The sequence below is a fragment of the Lactuca sativa genome, chromosome 1 (genome assembly GCF_002870075.4).
Source record: "Lactuca sativa cultivar Salinas chromosome 1, Lsat_Salinas_v11, whole genome shotgun sequence".
Lineage (NCBI taxonomy): Eukaryota > Viridiplantae > Streptophyta > Magnoliopsida > Asterales > Asteraceae > Lactuca > Lactuca sativa.
Window position 1 is genome coordinate 99,803,169 of NC_056623.2, and position 14,745 is coordinate 99,817,913.

General features: G+C 37.0%; 1 protein-coding gene across 1 annotated transcript; it reads left to right on the top strand.

Annotated features, from left to right (window-relative positions):
• The first annotated feature begins 11,336 nt into the window (after window positions 1-11,336).
• On the top strand, window positions 11,337-13,243 carry LOC128127582 (uncharacterized). Its single transcript, XM_052766189.1, has 4 exons — window positions 11,337-11,587; window positions 12,048-12,330; window positions 12,439-12,788; window positions 12,931-13,243. The coding sequence occupies exons 1-4, from the start codon at window positions 11,337-11,339 to the stop codon at window positions 13,241-13,243; spliced, it is 1,197 nt and encodes a 398-aa protein (XP_052622149.1).
• Window positions 13,244-14,745: the final 1,502 nt, after the last annotated feature.

Consider the following 14,745-nt stretch of genomic DNA (forward strand, 5'->3'; position numbering starts at 1 on the left):
ACGAATAAGTTTCTCTACTAAAAGTAGTCTTCTACCAAGACCCAACTGTTTTATGTTTAAGGAGTATTTTCCCCCAAAAGTAACTATCATGATCAAAATATAGTTTATAATTTAATGAATATGTGAGAAGATTACAAGTAAAAGTAATAAGGAAAATAATACTTTACTTCAGTAATGACGTGTTGTTTATAAAGAAATAAAATACATACTCCAGGTAGTATTACATGGAAAATACACCTCGGAGAGTCTAAGTGAATGAAATGCAGACTCCAGGTGGTATTAAATAAACAATACACCTTAGAGAGTCTAAATGAATGAAATGCAGACTCCAGGTGGTATTAAATGAACAATACAACCTGGGGAGTCTAAAATAGCCTTTAATCCTAAGTAGGTTAGTTTAAAGGTTTAAAATGTGGCCTAGTGTATAACTAGGAAAATATATTATGACGGTTCTATATGTAGAAAATACCGTGATAACCCTTATTACCTTAAAGCCATGAATTATAAGGTAAATGTAAAGATACTTGTAACCATACTGATTGACGGATGTAAACACGACGACTTGCTGGCGTCGAAATGGATGTGACATTTGTCACCCCTTGTCTTGGTCGGTCGGGACTGTAGCTAGCAGTCAGGATGTGGGATGGTCTGTCCCGTATAGATCTATACACACAATGCCCGCTCTCCCTCCAGGAGACTCTGGTAACCACTCGACAATGGTGAAATCCGCGTCATGAGGATGTATCTCGTGTTTTGATTCCTATAACCCTTTCTTTTTATTAAAAGTACAAGTTTTTAAAATATAGATATAACTAAGTTCTTCATCATGAAAGTTATCATTAGTATCTAAACTACACCTATTATAGTTTACTTGAGAGGTTATCTAGGTGCCTTTGCTACCCAAAGGTGTTGAACTAGAGCAAGAGTTTTAATATCTAACCAGATATACATAATGTATAACTAGGACTTCAATGACACTCAGACAAATAACCGGATGCTCTAAGTCCACAACCAAACAAGGAACTGGAAATAAAGCATGCTATCAGTCCTAAGTCCTTCAAACCATACTTATATAACTATATCTATATAGACATGAATCTAACAAGAATATAAGTTTAAAAGACTTTGATAAAAGTTTAGTAAATTAAAAAGAGATTTTAATATTTTGAAAGAGACTTGAAAACAATATTTGAAAACTTTTAGCTAAATAAAACAGTTTAACATGCAGAAATCTATTTGCCTGATAGTTATTAATCACATGTGATTGATATAATAACTTATCAGTTCAACTTGTATTCCCCCCCCCCCCCATAAAAGCATTTAAAATCATTTCATAAGTTGATTAAGGGGTATGAACTCACTTGAAGTGAGTAACTCGAAAGAAAGATTGATATAGGATCACCGAATGTCAAATGAATTCGTGAGCACAAACGGATCCTAGTTTAACATGTAATAACACATATATGAATATATTTAGGGTATATAACCACTAATAGACACATGGATACACTTTAGGGACATGAGAACACTTAGAAATGAGTGTTACAAACACCCATTAAAGTCCCTAAATGAGTGTGGGGCATTAGATTTGAGTGTATGGCCACCAAACTCAATCGCTGTGAGTGTGCAGCTAGGTGTGCGGCCAGAGTGTGCGGCCAGGCATGTGTGCGGATAGAGTGTGCGGCCAGGCCTGTGTGCGGCCGTACACTCCCTCCTAAACGTGCCCAAATCAATTTCCACGGCTTGGGGATGATCCTAAGAAGGTGTTTTGGGTTGTTGATATGCTTAAAGGAGTGTTTAGGTCCATTTCAGGGCCAAAGAGGTGTTTGAGGTCACACACGATGTGTGTGCGGCTGTACACCTTCAAAGGGTGAAGAACACGAAGAACACTATGAGTTTTAGGCTTAGATTCAGGTGTCTTACCAATATAACAAGCTGAATGGAGGAGTACTTCACATTTTTGAGGCCCTTAGAGTGTTCTTGGATGAAGATTCTAGAGAGAGAAAGTTCCAGCTTTGAAGGAGTGGGAGAAAGGGGTGTAAGGTTGGCTAAGTGTTCAATATATAGGGTCGAGTGTGAGGTTGGAGGGTGTGTGCGGCTGGCTGGTCGTACACGCGGGTGTGCGGCCGTACACACTTTCTTTGGTGTGTTTGGCCCGATTTTGTGATGCTACACACTTTCTAACCCTTCTTAAGACTCATATCTAGGTTATACTAATCCTGGAACACTCATATAGACCCACATTTTCGTTAAAAGATAGCAAAACGAAGGCTAACACTCGGCTGAGTTGAACAGTTGGACTTTACAAGACAACGATTTTCGGGTTGTCACATCTTAGAGTTCATAGAGTCGATATTAGTGCATTAGAACCTCTCTCTCAAGTCATCCAATTGTTGGTGGAGTTTGTGACTTATTAGAGGCATCATATTTGAGGTGCTAAGTTCTTAAAGGCCAAAGATAACAAGCTACAACAAGAGGTAAACAATATAACTAGTCTTATGATTCAATTATCAAATTTTGTATGCTAGTTTACGCTTCATGCTTTGGAAAACGATATTGCATGTATATGTAGAGAAAACTTAGAGCCAAAGAATCTAAGGTTTTGTCCGCACCATAGGAGTGTTATAGTGCTCAAAACCCTTCAGTGGTATCAGAGCCTAGGGTGTTTTCTATAATATTGATGCATTGGTAATTGTTCAAAGCAAAAAAATCGTTTTCTTTGGAATATGACTGATGACCAAAATGTGATCAATGTGACCACGACGTGGTAACTGTTCGATGGACGTTTTTTTTGGCCTGGATTTGGTTGGAATCACTACCACAAACTGTTTTGCATCATAAAATTTGTTTGTTCTGATATGGTAGTGATTGTACTCATCCAATCAAAAGATAATTGTCAAAATTTTAAGATAATTGTTGGTTTATATGAAAAACAAGATTACTTGTAAATTGTTGATTTGATATTATCTTGCTTTATGAGTTTGGTTAGATGAATCCTAGATTATATGATAATTTTATTTGTTAAAATTGATCTAAATGTTTTTAATGACTTCCATAACCTATCCTCAAGTTATGGAACATGAAAAGTCTCATCCATTGAAATGACATTAAACTCATAAGTTATGGAAATGGAGAGTTTCAAAACTTTCCCTCAAGTCGTTAATGGAGTATGTACGGTTAAACGACACATTAACTTCGACTAGTAAGGGTGGCAAATGGTAGTTTGATGTTTGTCATAGATCAATGGAGCGTGTGTGGTTAACCGGCACATTGATTAGGTGATAAATGACATCGAGTGTACCAAGCACATTTGCATGGTTATTCACACCATGTTTGTAATCCTCGGTATCCCAGTCACAAACTTGAAGGGCATAAACGAGATTTAAACATGCCATTGAAAAGTTCAATGAATCTCAAAGGAATCTAGGAATTTCAATTCATTTAAAACCTAATAATCAATTTCGTTTTTTTCATGGTGAAAATTGGTAAATCGTCATTTACCTACCTTCAAATATTTTACAATTGGATAACCGCATCTCTCTTCCAAATTATGAAATATTGTGTTGGGTCCTAGCCTTAATATTCATTTTGGTGTTATATTAAGGATTCTTATCTAATCTAAACTTTGTCTTTCTTTTTCAGATGTCTTCCAACACCGCTTCTGGCTCAAACTCTTTGGGCTCTTTCTCCCTCATGAATTTGTGTGGGAGGGTCATCTTTGATGGTTCGAACTTCAATGACTAGATTCGGAACATTAGGATGGTCACTCGCTACGAGGACAAGGAACATGTCCTCGACAAAGAGCTTAAGGAGATTGATGAAACCACTTCTACTCCTGAAGAGGTTGCTGAGTATAGGGCACATGAGAAGGATGCCACACAGGTGTCTTGTATCATGCTTCCCACTATGACAACTGAACTTCAAATGTCTTATGAGGACTACTACCCTTTCGAGATGCACCAAGACTTGATGGAAAGATACCATCAAAGTGCTCGTCAGGAAAGGTATGAAATTATTGCCTCTATGATTACAACTTACAGAAAATACAAAGGTTTGTGGACCGCTTGCTGAAGTTGAATGTGAACTTCGATGAAGTGTTGGCCATTGATATTATTCTACAATCTTTGCCTCTTTGTTATGATCAGTTTCATATGACTTATCATATGAACAAGGAGGAGGTCACTCTTAGCAAGCTTCAAGGCCTTTTGAGAACTGCTAAAAGTAGTCTAAAAGGAAAATTTGTTGTATCTATTCCTACTCCTACTGTTGTTGCCCCAGTCTTGGCAATTAGACATGGGAAAGGGAATAAGAGGAAGGCTCCTTCTAAGAGCCACAAGGGAAAGTCTCATGATGGATCCTCTTCTAGTGGGACCAAAGCTGGTTCTGCTAATCCATCTACCAATCCGAAAGAAGCAGAGTGTTTCTATTGTCATGATAAAGGGCACTGGAAGCGAAGCTGCCCCAAATACTTGCAGGATGGGAGGATGGGAGGGTTAAGCCCACCCATGCAGGTATTTATACTATTCTATCTAATAACTCATCACATTCTTGTTCTTGGGTCCTTGATACAGGTTGAGGTTTCCACATTTGTTTTGATTTGCACGGACTAAAAAGAAGCAGGGATGTGGAGCACAGGAAGATGAACTTGATCATGTGGAATAGGAAAATGTCGCCTATCACCAAGATTGGAGTTTATTCTTTATTGCTTGGTAGTGGGTTAGAATTAGATTTGAATAATTGTTGCTACACGTCCGACATGGCGAGAAATATTATGTTCTTTCATAGTTTGTACAAACAAGGTTTTAGATTTTCATTTGATAATGAAACTGGTCCTATTAATGCTTTTTATAATAGTGTATTTTATTTTAAAGCATTGCCTTGTAATGGTGCATATGAAACTATGATGGTTATAGACAACTTAGGAAATAATGTGTTGCACATTGATTCGTCCGACAGTTTGGACAAGGCATGCTTTTGGCATTGTCATCTTGGACATGTCAATAAGAAGCGCATAGGCCAACTCCAAAAGGCTGGTGTGTTGGAGTCATTCGACTTAAGGTCGGATGACACTTGCGAATCTTGTTTGCTTGGAAAGATGACCAAGTCACCCTTCACTGGTACTTGTGAAAGGGGTGAGGTTATATTGGATCTCATACACACCGATGTGTGTGGACCCTTCATAACCAACACAAGGGATGCTAATCGCTTATATGTGACTTTTACTGATGATTACAGCAATTATGGCTATATCTACTTAATCAAGCATAAGTCAGAAGCCTTTGAAAAGTTCAAACAGTTTAAACAAGAAGTGGAGAATCATCTGGGCAGGAAGATAAAGATGCTCTGATCCGATTGAGGTGGTGAGTATCTTAGCATCGAGTTCCTTGACTATCTTAAGGAATGTGGAATTGTTTCATAGTTGACGCCACCTAGGAAACCACAGCTTAATGGTGTGGCTGAGAGGCACAATCAAACCTTGTTGGACATTGTTCGTTCCATGATGAGTCGAGCTTTGTTACCTATCTCATTCTGGGGGTATGCCTTAGAGACTGCTGCCCATATCCTTAATCTAGTCCCAACTAAGAAGTTTGCCAAAACACCTCACGAGATGTGGACAGGGAAGGTTCCCTCATTAACACACATCAAGGTTTGGGGTTGCGATGCTTTCGTGAGACGCGAGACTCACGATAAGCTCGAACCTTGTAGTGAGCGTTGTATTTTCATTAGCTACCCACAGAATTCCTTTGGATATCTCTTCTATAGACCGAGTGACAATTTTGTCTTCGTTGCGTGGAGAGAAGTCTTTCGCGAGAGAGAACTCATATGCCAAGAGGACAGTGGGAGGAAAATTAACCTTGAAGAGCTTCAAGAGTTGAGTGATGAAGGAACCTCAAACACTAGCGATCAACCTGAGGAGGAAACTCATGTTGAACCAATTGACGAGTCCGTACATATGAGGCGTTCCAGTAGAGTTAGTGTTCCACCTGTGCTATATGGTTTCCATATAACATCTGAGGGTGATACATTTATCAGTGATAGCACACCGGTAAATTTGGATGAACCTAAAAACTACAAGGAAGCCATGGAAGGCCCCGAGTCTGCAAAGTGGAAAGAGGCTATGGACAACGAGATTCATTCCATGTATGACAATCAAGTTTGGAACTTGGTTGACAATATACTAGATTGTCAGACATTCGGGTATAAATGAATCTTCAAGAAGAAGACCAACATGGATGGGAAAGTACACACATATAAGGTGCGACTGGTTACGAAGGGCTTTACTCAAACTCATGGAGTTGATTATGATGACACCTTCTCACCAGTAGCGAAGACAAAATTTATAAGGGTTATGCTAGCCATAGTTGCATTTCATGACTATGAAATATGGCAAATAGATGTCAAAACAACTTTCCTTAATGGAAAGTTGGCTGAAGATGTTTACATGAGTCGTCCAGAGGGTTTTGTCAATGCAAAGTACCCTAATAGAGTGTGTAAGCTTGAGAAATCCATTTATGGATTGAAACAAGCATCTCACAGACGGAATCTTTGTTTCGATGAGAAAATCAAAGTGTTTGGATTTTCGAGAAGCGAGGATGAGTCTTGTGTATATGTCAAAGCTATTGGGAGTATAGTTAGCTTTCTGGTGTTGTATGTGGATGACATACTTCTCATTGGAAATTACATCCCAACCTTGCAGGAGGTTAAGTCCTGGCGTGGGAAGTGTTTCGCTATGAAGGACCTTGGAGAAGCTGCTTACATCCTGGGGATAAGGATATTGAGAAACAAGAGTAAAAGACTAATTGGACTTTGTTAGAATACCTACTTGGAGAAGGTGTTGAAAAGGTTCAACATCGAAAAATCCAAGAAATGTGACTTACCCATCCAAAGCAATACCAAACTAAGTAAGACTCAGAGTCCGAGTACAGAGGCTGAGATAGCAGAGATGAGTCGAGTACCATATGCTTCCGCGGTTGGCTGGATCATGTATGTTATGACTAGTACTCGACCTGATGTGGCCTTTGCTTGAGCATGGTCAACAGATATCAAGGGAATCCTGGTAAAACTCACTGGACTGTGGTTAAGAACATTCTCAAGTACATGTGGAGGATTAAGGACTAGGTCCTTACCCTCGGTGGGAGTGATGACTTAAGAGTGACAGGGTATACTGACGCCAGCTTTCAGACCGACAGAGATAATTTATGCTCTCAATCGGGTTAGTTTTTTACCCTAAATGGAGGAGCAATAACTTGGAAAATCTCCAAACAGGAGACTGTAGCTGATTCAACATGCAAATCAGAGTACATAGCAGCAAGCGAAGCATCGAAGGAGGCGATATGGCTGAAGAACTTCATCAGAGACCTTGGAGTTCTACCAACTGTAAAGGAGCCTATGGAGATTTTCTATGACAATGAGGATGCAGTCTCCGTAACCAAGGAACCAAGGGATCATGGCAGATCCAGGAACATCGACAGAAATATCACTTTATAAGACATCGTGTGGAAGAAGGACTCCTCGTGGTAAAGAGGGTATCGTCAGATGAGAATCTAGCAAATCCCCTCACGAAAGGACTGAGTAGGGTTAAGCACTTGCAACATGTGAGGAGCATTGGGCTGAAGGACGATATTAGTTTCACTGGTTAGATAACTATTTAGAAACTTGTAATAGATCAAATGTAATTGACATTTGATGATTAAATAAAAGGTGTTTTATTTAAAAGTAAATTTACTATCTTATCTCAATTGTTTACTGTTGTTTCATTTTGCATGTTTTGGCTTCCAGAATAATAAGATTATTCAAACTATCCACAGTCGATCATACTTTGGAAGAAGGTATTGAGGCAAGATTGTCATGAATTTGGCTTGTAGATTGTCTGAAGTGTTTAGACATATCAAAAGATTGCTACAACATTCATGAGTGCTCATAAGGCCTGAGTATTGGATTAAACCCACACTCACATTAATCACTTCATAATATTTATCACGAGTGATTGTGAGATGATAATATCATATATGTCTTTAAACCGAGATATATTAGTTGTTGACTATGAGTTGGTTGTACATTGATAGTGTGAAAACGCATCAGTAACTTGGTGTTATAAAGCACAATGTTGTGTATGATTTAACGAATAGTTAGTACAAGCATATAATGTCGAAGTTTATATGTTCCTTTTAATTCTTGGAGGATTAAAAGCGATATATTGGGCCACTCGATGATTTTTGTCTTGACTTATGTACCGGTCCCGGTCAGGACTCAATTGATGTGTTCAATTAAGTTATATGTCAAACAAATCAGAAATCGGGAAACAAACTACTGGACAATAAGTATGACATTGTTCCATGTATTTGTCCAGCTGATATCTTGAAGAACAGAGGATTAAATGATCACTTATCTAAAGGACGCGTTAGAGTTCGACAACGGCTTTTAAGAGCTACGATTGCTAATCGGTTTTTGAGTCGTACTTGCAATTATAGTTATTAGACTTATCCAAGTGGGAGACTGTTGGATTAGGTGTATAAGCCCATCAATATAATTGGTATGTACTTGAACCGAGAGTAGCATGGTCCTTTTGGGTTGCCTTCACCAAAACAATCTGATAGGATGGACATTTGAGAAAGAGGTTATTTATGATTTATTAATATATATATATATTAATATGAAATCCTGTTATTTAATTAGTATTGATCAAGAATTAATTTAGTGATCAAAAGAGATTAATTAAATTAACAGGGACTGATTATGTAAATCAATGATATATATATATATATATATATATATATATATATATATATATATATATATATATATATATATATATATATATATATATATATATATATATATATATATATATATATATATATGGTTTGGGCTATTGATCCATGATGGGCTAAGTTTATGTAAGTTTCCATGAAGAGTTAGCCCACATGAGATATAAATCATAACCCAAGTGTATGAATTAGGGTTTACCCATGACTCTTAGATTCCTACAATATATATATATATATATATATATATATATATATATATATATATATATATATATATATATATATATATATATATGACCCCATGGCCTAAAATCGGTTACCCCTTGTGTTCTTAGAGTTCATAGAGCCGATATTAGTGCATTGGAACCTCTCTCTCAAGTCATCCAATTGTTGGTGGTGTTTATGACTTATTATAGGCATCACATTTGAGGTGCTAAGTTCTTAAAGTCTATAGATAACAAGCTACAATAGGAGGTAAACAATCTAACTAGTCTTATGATTCAATTATCAAATTTTGTATGCTAGTTTAGGATTCATGCTTTGGAAAACAATATTGCATGTATATGTAGAGAAAACTTATATCCAAAGCATCTAGGGTTGTATGTGCACCATAGGAGTGTTATAGTGCTCAAAACCCTTCAAATACCTGGCGACTCGGGCAGCCTCAATACATGTGATCGCATGTTATCAGAATCTCGTTCTGGAAGCTTCCACCTTGAGTATAAATACAACCCTCATAATCAATTGTAAGGGTTGGACGATTCCAAACAAAGAAAACCACTTCTAAAGGCGATTTTTGAATTCTTCCAGCAACTTTTGAAGATCTAAAGACTGCGAATCATTTCATCCATTTAGTTATCTAGATTGATCAGTAAATGTTTCTTATATCTAGTTTGATTTCGTTTTTGGCCATGTTTGGGTAAACTTTAGTTTTCAGTTCTGCATAGACTAATATTTTTCATGTGATTAGTTTTCAGATCTGATTTTCGTTTTGTGTTTCTATAGATTTTTTAGTATTGAGCTTAATGAACGTTTGATTTTAATTCTTGTTAGTCCAATCACATAGCCAAGGTTTTATCATTCCAATTAATCAGTTAATAGATTCTATAATTGTTCTTGTCAACTAGTAAAAGTAACAAGTATCATATTGGTTCCGTTTTGGGATTTAACTCTGGTATAAACTGTGAAAATCATATCTTTACCCTTCCAAGCTTGTGAGAAGTATTGGGGATTGCTAGGAATTTTACAAAGAACTTAATGCAATTTTTTGATTTAATTAAGAGTTTGTTTAATTGAATAGTAAAAAGTTAGGGTTAATTTAAAGAGCTTGTTTTGATTAACTAGTTTAGGTAAAAGAGATTATACTAGAGCTTGTTAGTTTTTCTCAGTACCAACTTAGATAGAACGCATCTCAAATAATTAGACATGGGTTAGTTGCATGATTAGGAAAGTTGCAACATAATTGAAACCAATTTTATTATTAATTTTCGTTTATTTTAATATCACTGCATCTTTTAGTTTTTAGTTTAATTTAAATCTCCCTTCTTAATAATTTCTATCTTGACTAGATTGTACCTGATGCAAAAAGCCATTGACCATTAGGCTGTATCCCTGAGGATTCGACCTTGCTTCCCTATGCTATATTTTTAGTGTAACCACCAATGATAAATTTATTTGATTAATACGCACGTGACAACGTGTTAACAAATTGGCGCTGTTGTCGGGGACATGGTGTTTTTTAATAGTTTTATGCCAAGAAATTTTCATTCAGGTACACCTTTAGTTTTTGATCCAGAAATCAAAAGAACTACAAGGAGACTAAAGAAAGAAGCGGAAAGAAAGAAACGATCATTTGGTCTCTTTGGTTCATCATCTTCCATACCACCAGAAACCTCCACACCACAAGGCAGTCCCTTGTGGAACGAATCAGATCTGTTTTTTCTGAAAGTACCCCCATCTTCTCCTCAAAATAGCTCATATAAAACTTACTCCCCGCCCTCTTCTGTTAAATCTGAACCCACAAATTCTTCAGAATCCAAATCTAAAGAATCAGACATGAGTGGAGACGAAGCAGAAAAGACTCTTAGAGAGTCGGCCACTCAAGAGGTCAACCAACAACCCTTTTGCATTACGTTTCCAGAAGCCTAGAACTTCGAACTCAAATCTGGGCTGATTCATCTTCTTCCCACTTTTAGAGGTTTGGAAAACGAAGACCCACATAAATCCCTCAAGGAATTTCATGTGGTTTGTTTGGGAATGAAGTTGCATGCTGTCTCGAAAGACTAGATTAAGTTAAGGGCATTCCCCTTTTCACTTCAAGATTCAGCAAGGGAATGACTACATAAACTTCCATCTGGTTCCATCACCACTTGGACAGAACTCGCAAAGGTGTTCTTAGAGAAATATTTTCCAGAAATGCTAGTTTCCAGTCTCAGAAGATAAATCATCGGGATCAAATAAGGAAAAAAAGAAGCTTTACACACTTACTGGGAAAGGTTCAAAAAGCTGCTAGTTCGGTGCACACATGGTATCAATAATTATCAAATTTATAATTGCTTTTGTGAAGGCATGACACCTTTGGAGAGGCGCCTGATAAATGCTTCCAGTGGTGGTTCCTTGGGTGATATGACACCGACTGAAATCAGCGAACGTATCGAAAAGTTGGCGATCGAGTCTAAAAATTCCAAAAACAAAGATGAGTGGTATCCAGATCGGCTAAGGGGTGTCAAGGAAATCAACAATGCTCACCTAGAGTCTCATATATCTAAACTAACAAAAGCAGTGTTGTTGACTAAAGAAAAAGTTGCTGCAAAGAAACTGTATGGTATATGTTTGAAGACGAAACATCCAACTGTTATGTGTCCGTTACTATAAGAGGATGTTGCTCCAGTCAAAGCTATCAGAGGATACCAGCAACAAAAGACTTATAATCAGCCTCCAAATTTTTATCAGAACAACTATCAACAAAGACAACAATTTCAGCCACCATCGGGTTTTCAGCAGATGAACTTTCAGTAGAATTTTCATTAGCTGCCCAACTTTCAGAATCCAAATCAGCAGAATTTTTAGAATTTGAATTTTCAGAATCAAATCACACATCAAGAACCCAGTAGTTTCAACGTGGCATTAAAATATATAATGAAGAGCTAGTATCAAGAATCTGGAAAAATAGGTGTCTCAGCTTGCAACTTTTGTGGTTCATCTGGAATCTCAAAGAAAGTTACCGTGCCACATAGAAAACAATTTGAAGCACAATGTTAGTGTTATTTACTTGAGAAGTGGGAAAACATATGGAGGCCAAAGCTTATCTGAACCAGAAAACAAACCTAAGGAAGAATTTGAAGAAGTTCTGGTAGAAGAAGAAGATGTAAAAGAGCCTGAAGAAGAAGATGAGGAATATAAAGAAGTGTTGGTTGAAGAAGATAAAGAAAAAGAAATTTCAGGACCACCCAAGCCAATTCTTAAAGAATACAAGACCTTACCCCCATTCCCATCAAGACTGAAGAGTACGAAGCGTGAAAGAGAGGATGAGGATATCATGAATTTTTTTTGCAAAGTTGAGGTAAATATCCCACTTTTGGATGTTATCAAACAAATTCATTAATATGCTAAATTTCTTAAAAAATCATGTATTTCAAAGAAAAACTGAATTTTAATGAGATTGTAAAAGCTGGCGAAAATATTTCTGCTATTCTGCAAAAATTTGCCTCCAAACTGCAAGGATTCGGGGATTTTTTCAGTTCCTTGTATATTGGGTAACCTTCATTTTCTAAAAGCCATGCTTGATCTAGAAGCTTCATTCAATTTCCTTCCATGTTCTGTTTTTGAAAAATTAAAAATGGGAACTTTACAAAAGACCGGGACAATTATCCAGTTGGCTAACCACTCGATACTACACCCAAAAGGTGTACTGGAGGATGTTCTTGTTCGAGTGGATAATTTGATCTTTCCCGCTGATTTTTATATTTTGGACACAGGAAACTTGAATACTTTTGATGAAAACTCTATTATTTTGGGAAGGCCATTTATGCAAACTACAATAACGAAAATTGATGTTTTAATGGCATGATTTCAATGAAGTTTGATGAGGAGGTTGTTAATTTTAAAATTAATGATGATAATTTCCTTCTAAAAATATTTCTATCAATTATATTGGTACCAGCAGTCCTTTATTTGAGGGCTTTTGTGTGTTTTCTAATGTCTCTGTGCAAGAGAAATTTGCAGACAGAAATTTATCATACACATCAGAGGAGCTGGTAGAAGATAAGCTTGGGGAGGTGAAGGAGGAGTATCGAATTCCTGCTGTAGAAAAATCAGATAGAATTTTGAAAAGGAACAAACTTTTGGAAAAAGAAGAGGAGGAGCTGGAATCCGAGGAAGTATCAGATGAAAATCTAAAAAAGAAAAATGTTTTTGAGCAAAGAAAAGGTAGAAGTGGTGATTTCAAATACGAGTCTGAAAAGAAGAAAGCTTAAAGAAAAGAAGAAGGAGATTTCTGGCAAGAATAAGAAGATCAGAAAGAGAAAGAAGAAATCAAGTCAATTGAAAGATTTATCTGCAGACAATCTGGAGTCTTTCTAGGCTATTGAAAAAGTTCCAGATCCACCCATAATGCCATCTTTGAAGGGATTTAGAGTCATAAGAAAAAGAGTTGAGCTTTAGAGAAGTCTCAACCACACCAGTTCATAAATCTGGTTGGACAAAGTCGAGTCAACGACTTTAAAAATGGGCGGCTTTCCGGGAGGCAACCCAAACGTTAAGTTTTAGTTTTTACGCTTTCAATAAAGAGATGGAGACGGTGCCACACAAGCTTGGGGAAATCAGAGGATCGACAAAGTTGCTGAAATTCAGATTTTTTGTCATATCTTCGTCAATATCAGATTTCTGCAAACTTATCAGGTACATTCTTTCCTAATTGCACCCTTTTGCTTTTATATTCTTTATTGAGTTGTTCATTCCTCTCTAAGCATTGAGAACAATGCATCATTTTAAGCTTTGGGAAGGGGTTAGTGTAAAAATTTACATTTTTTTAAAAATTTAAAATTTTCAGTTTTTCGTTTAAAATTTTCAAATTAAATTTTTCTTTTTGCATTTATTTTCTACATTGCATTTACATATAAAAATTTTAAAAAATCAAAAAATAATTTCCTTTTTATTTTTCTACATTCATTAAAAAGACTCCAAAAAGATTTTATTTCTAGTTATTTTTATTTTGTACATTTTAAAAATTCTTAAAAATCTTTTAGAAAAACGAGAAAATAAAAAAAAGATTAAAAATACGAGATGAAGATATTCTTTATATTTGAGACATGCGCTTACATTCAAATTCAAAGCCTAAAGAAAAGAAGAAGAAGAAGAAGGATGTTGTCACCAGGAAGGAATTCCTAAGTCTCCAAGCCAAAGTAGATCAACTTTTGGCTGCGGTTAAACCTACCCAACCTCCACCTGAAGACACTCTAGGACCGCAGTCATTGATTGAGCGCATCGAACGACTCGAGACGAGGGAGCGTATGGCTGTTGAGCGCATCTCTCTTAAGGTAGAAATGGGGATCCGGTCTCTTGACAACAACCGCAGGGCTGACCATCAGGACTTCATGGCTGCCGCGGAATGCCTCATTATTGAGATGACCGCAATCAAACAGGATCTTCAAGCAGCCATTGCGGATCAAGCTGCACAATCTCAGAAAGTGATAGATGAGACTCATACTGCTTATGAGTCCACTATCTCTGTTCTTCATGCAACTATCAACCGAATGCAGAAATCCCTTACCGCTAATTGCCATGGCCCTGAGATCCTCCAGCTTACCAAAGACATACACAAGCTACTCTTCAACTCCTCCACTCCAAACAATTCCCAATTGGCCGAGACTATGAAAGCTCAATTTCAAGAAGTTTGTGCCAAGGTGGATGGACTTAAGCAATGGCTTGAGGAAGCACCGGCGTTGCATCCCTCAAGAGGGGGAAGTGAAGATGAAGT

Excerpts from the sequence above, each read along its gene's own strand:
- LOC128127582 (XM_052766189.1), top strand. The coding sequence starts at position 11,337 with ATGACACCTTTGGAGAGGCGCCTGATAAATGCTTCCAGTGGTGGTTCC. Across the intron at positions 12,331-12,438 it reads ATTTTTTTTGCAAAGTTGAG|CTGGCGAAAATATTTCTGCT; the intron begins GTAAATATCCCA and ends AGATTGTAAAAG. Across the intron at positions 12,789-12,930 it reads AACTCTATTATTTTGGGAAG|CAGTCCTTTATTTGAGGGCT; the intron begins GCCATTTATGCA and ends TATTGGTACCAG.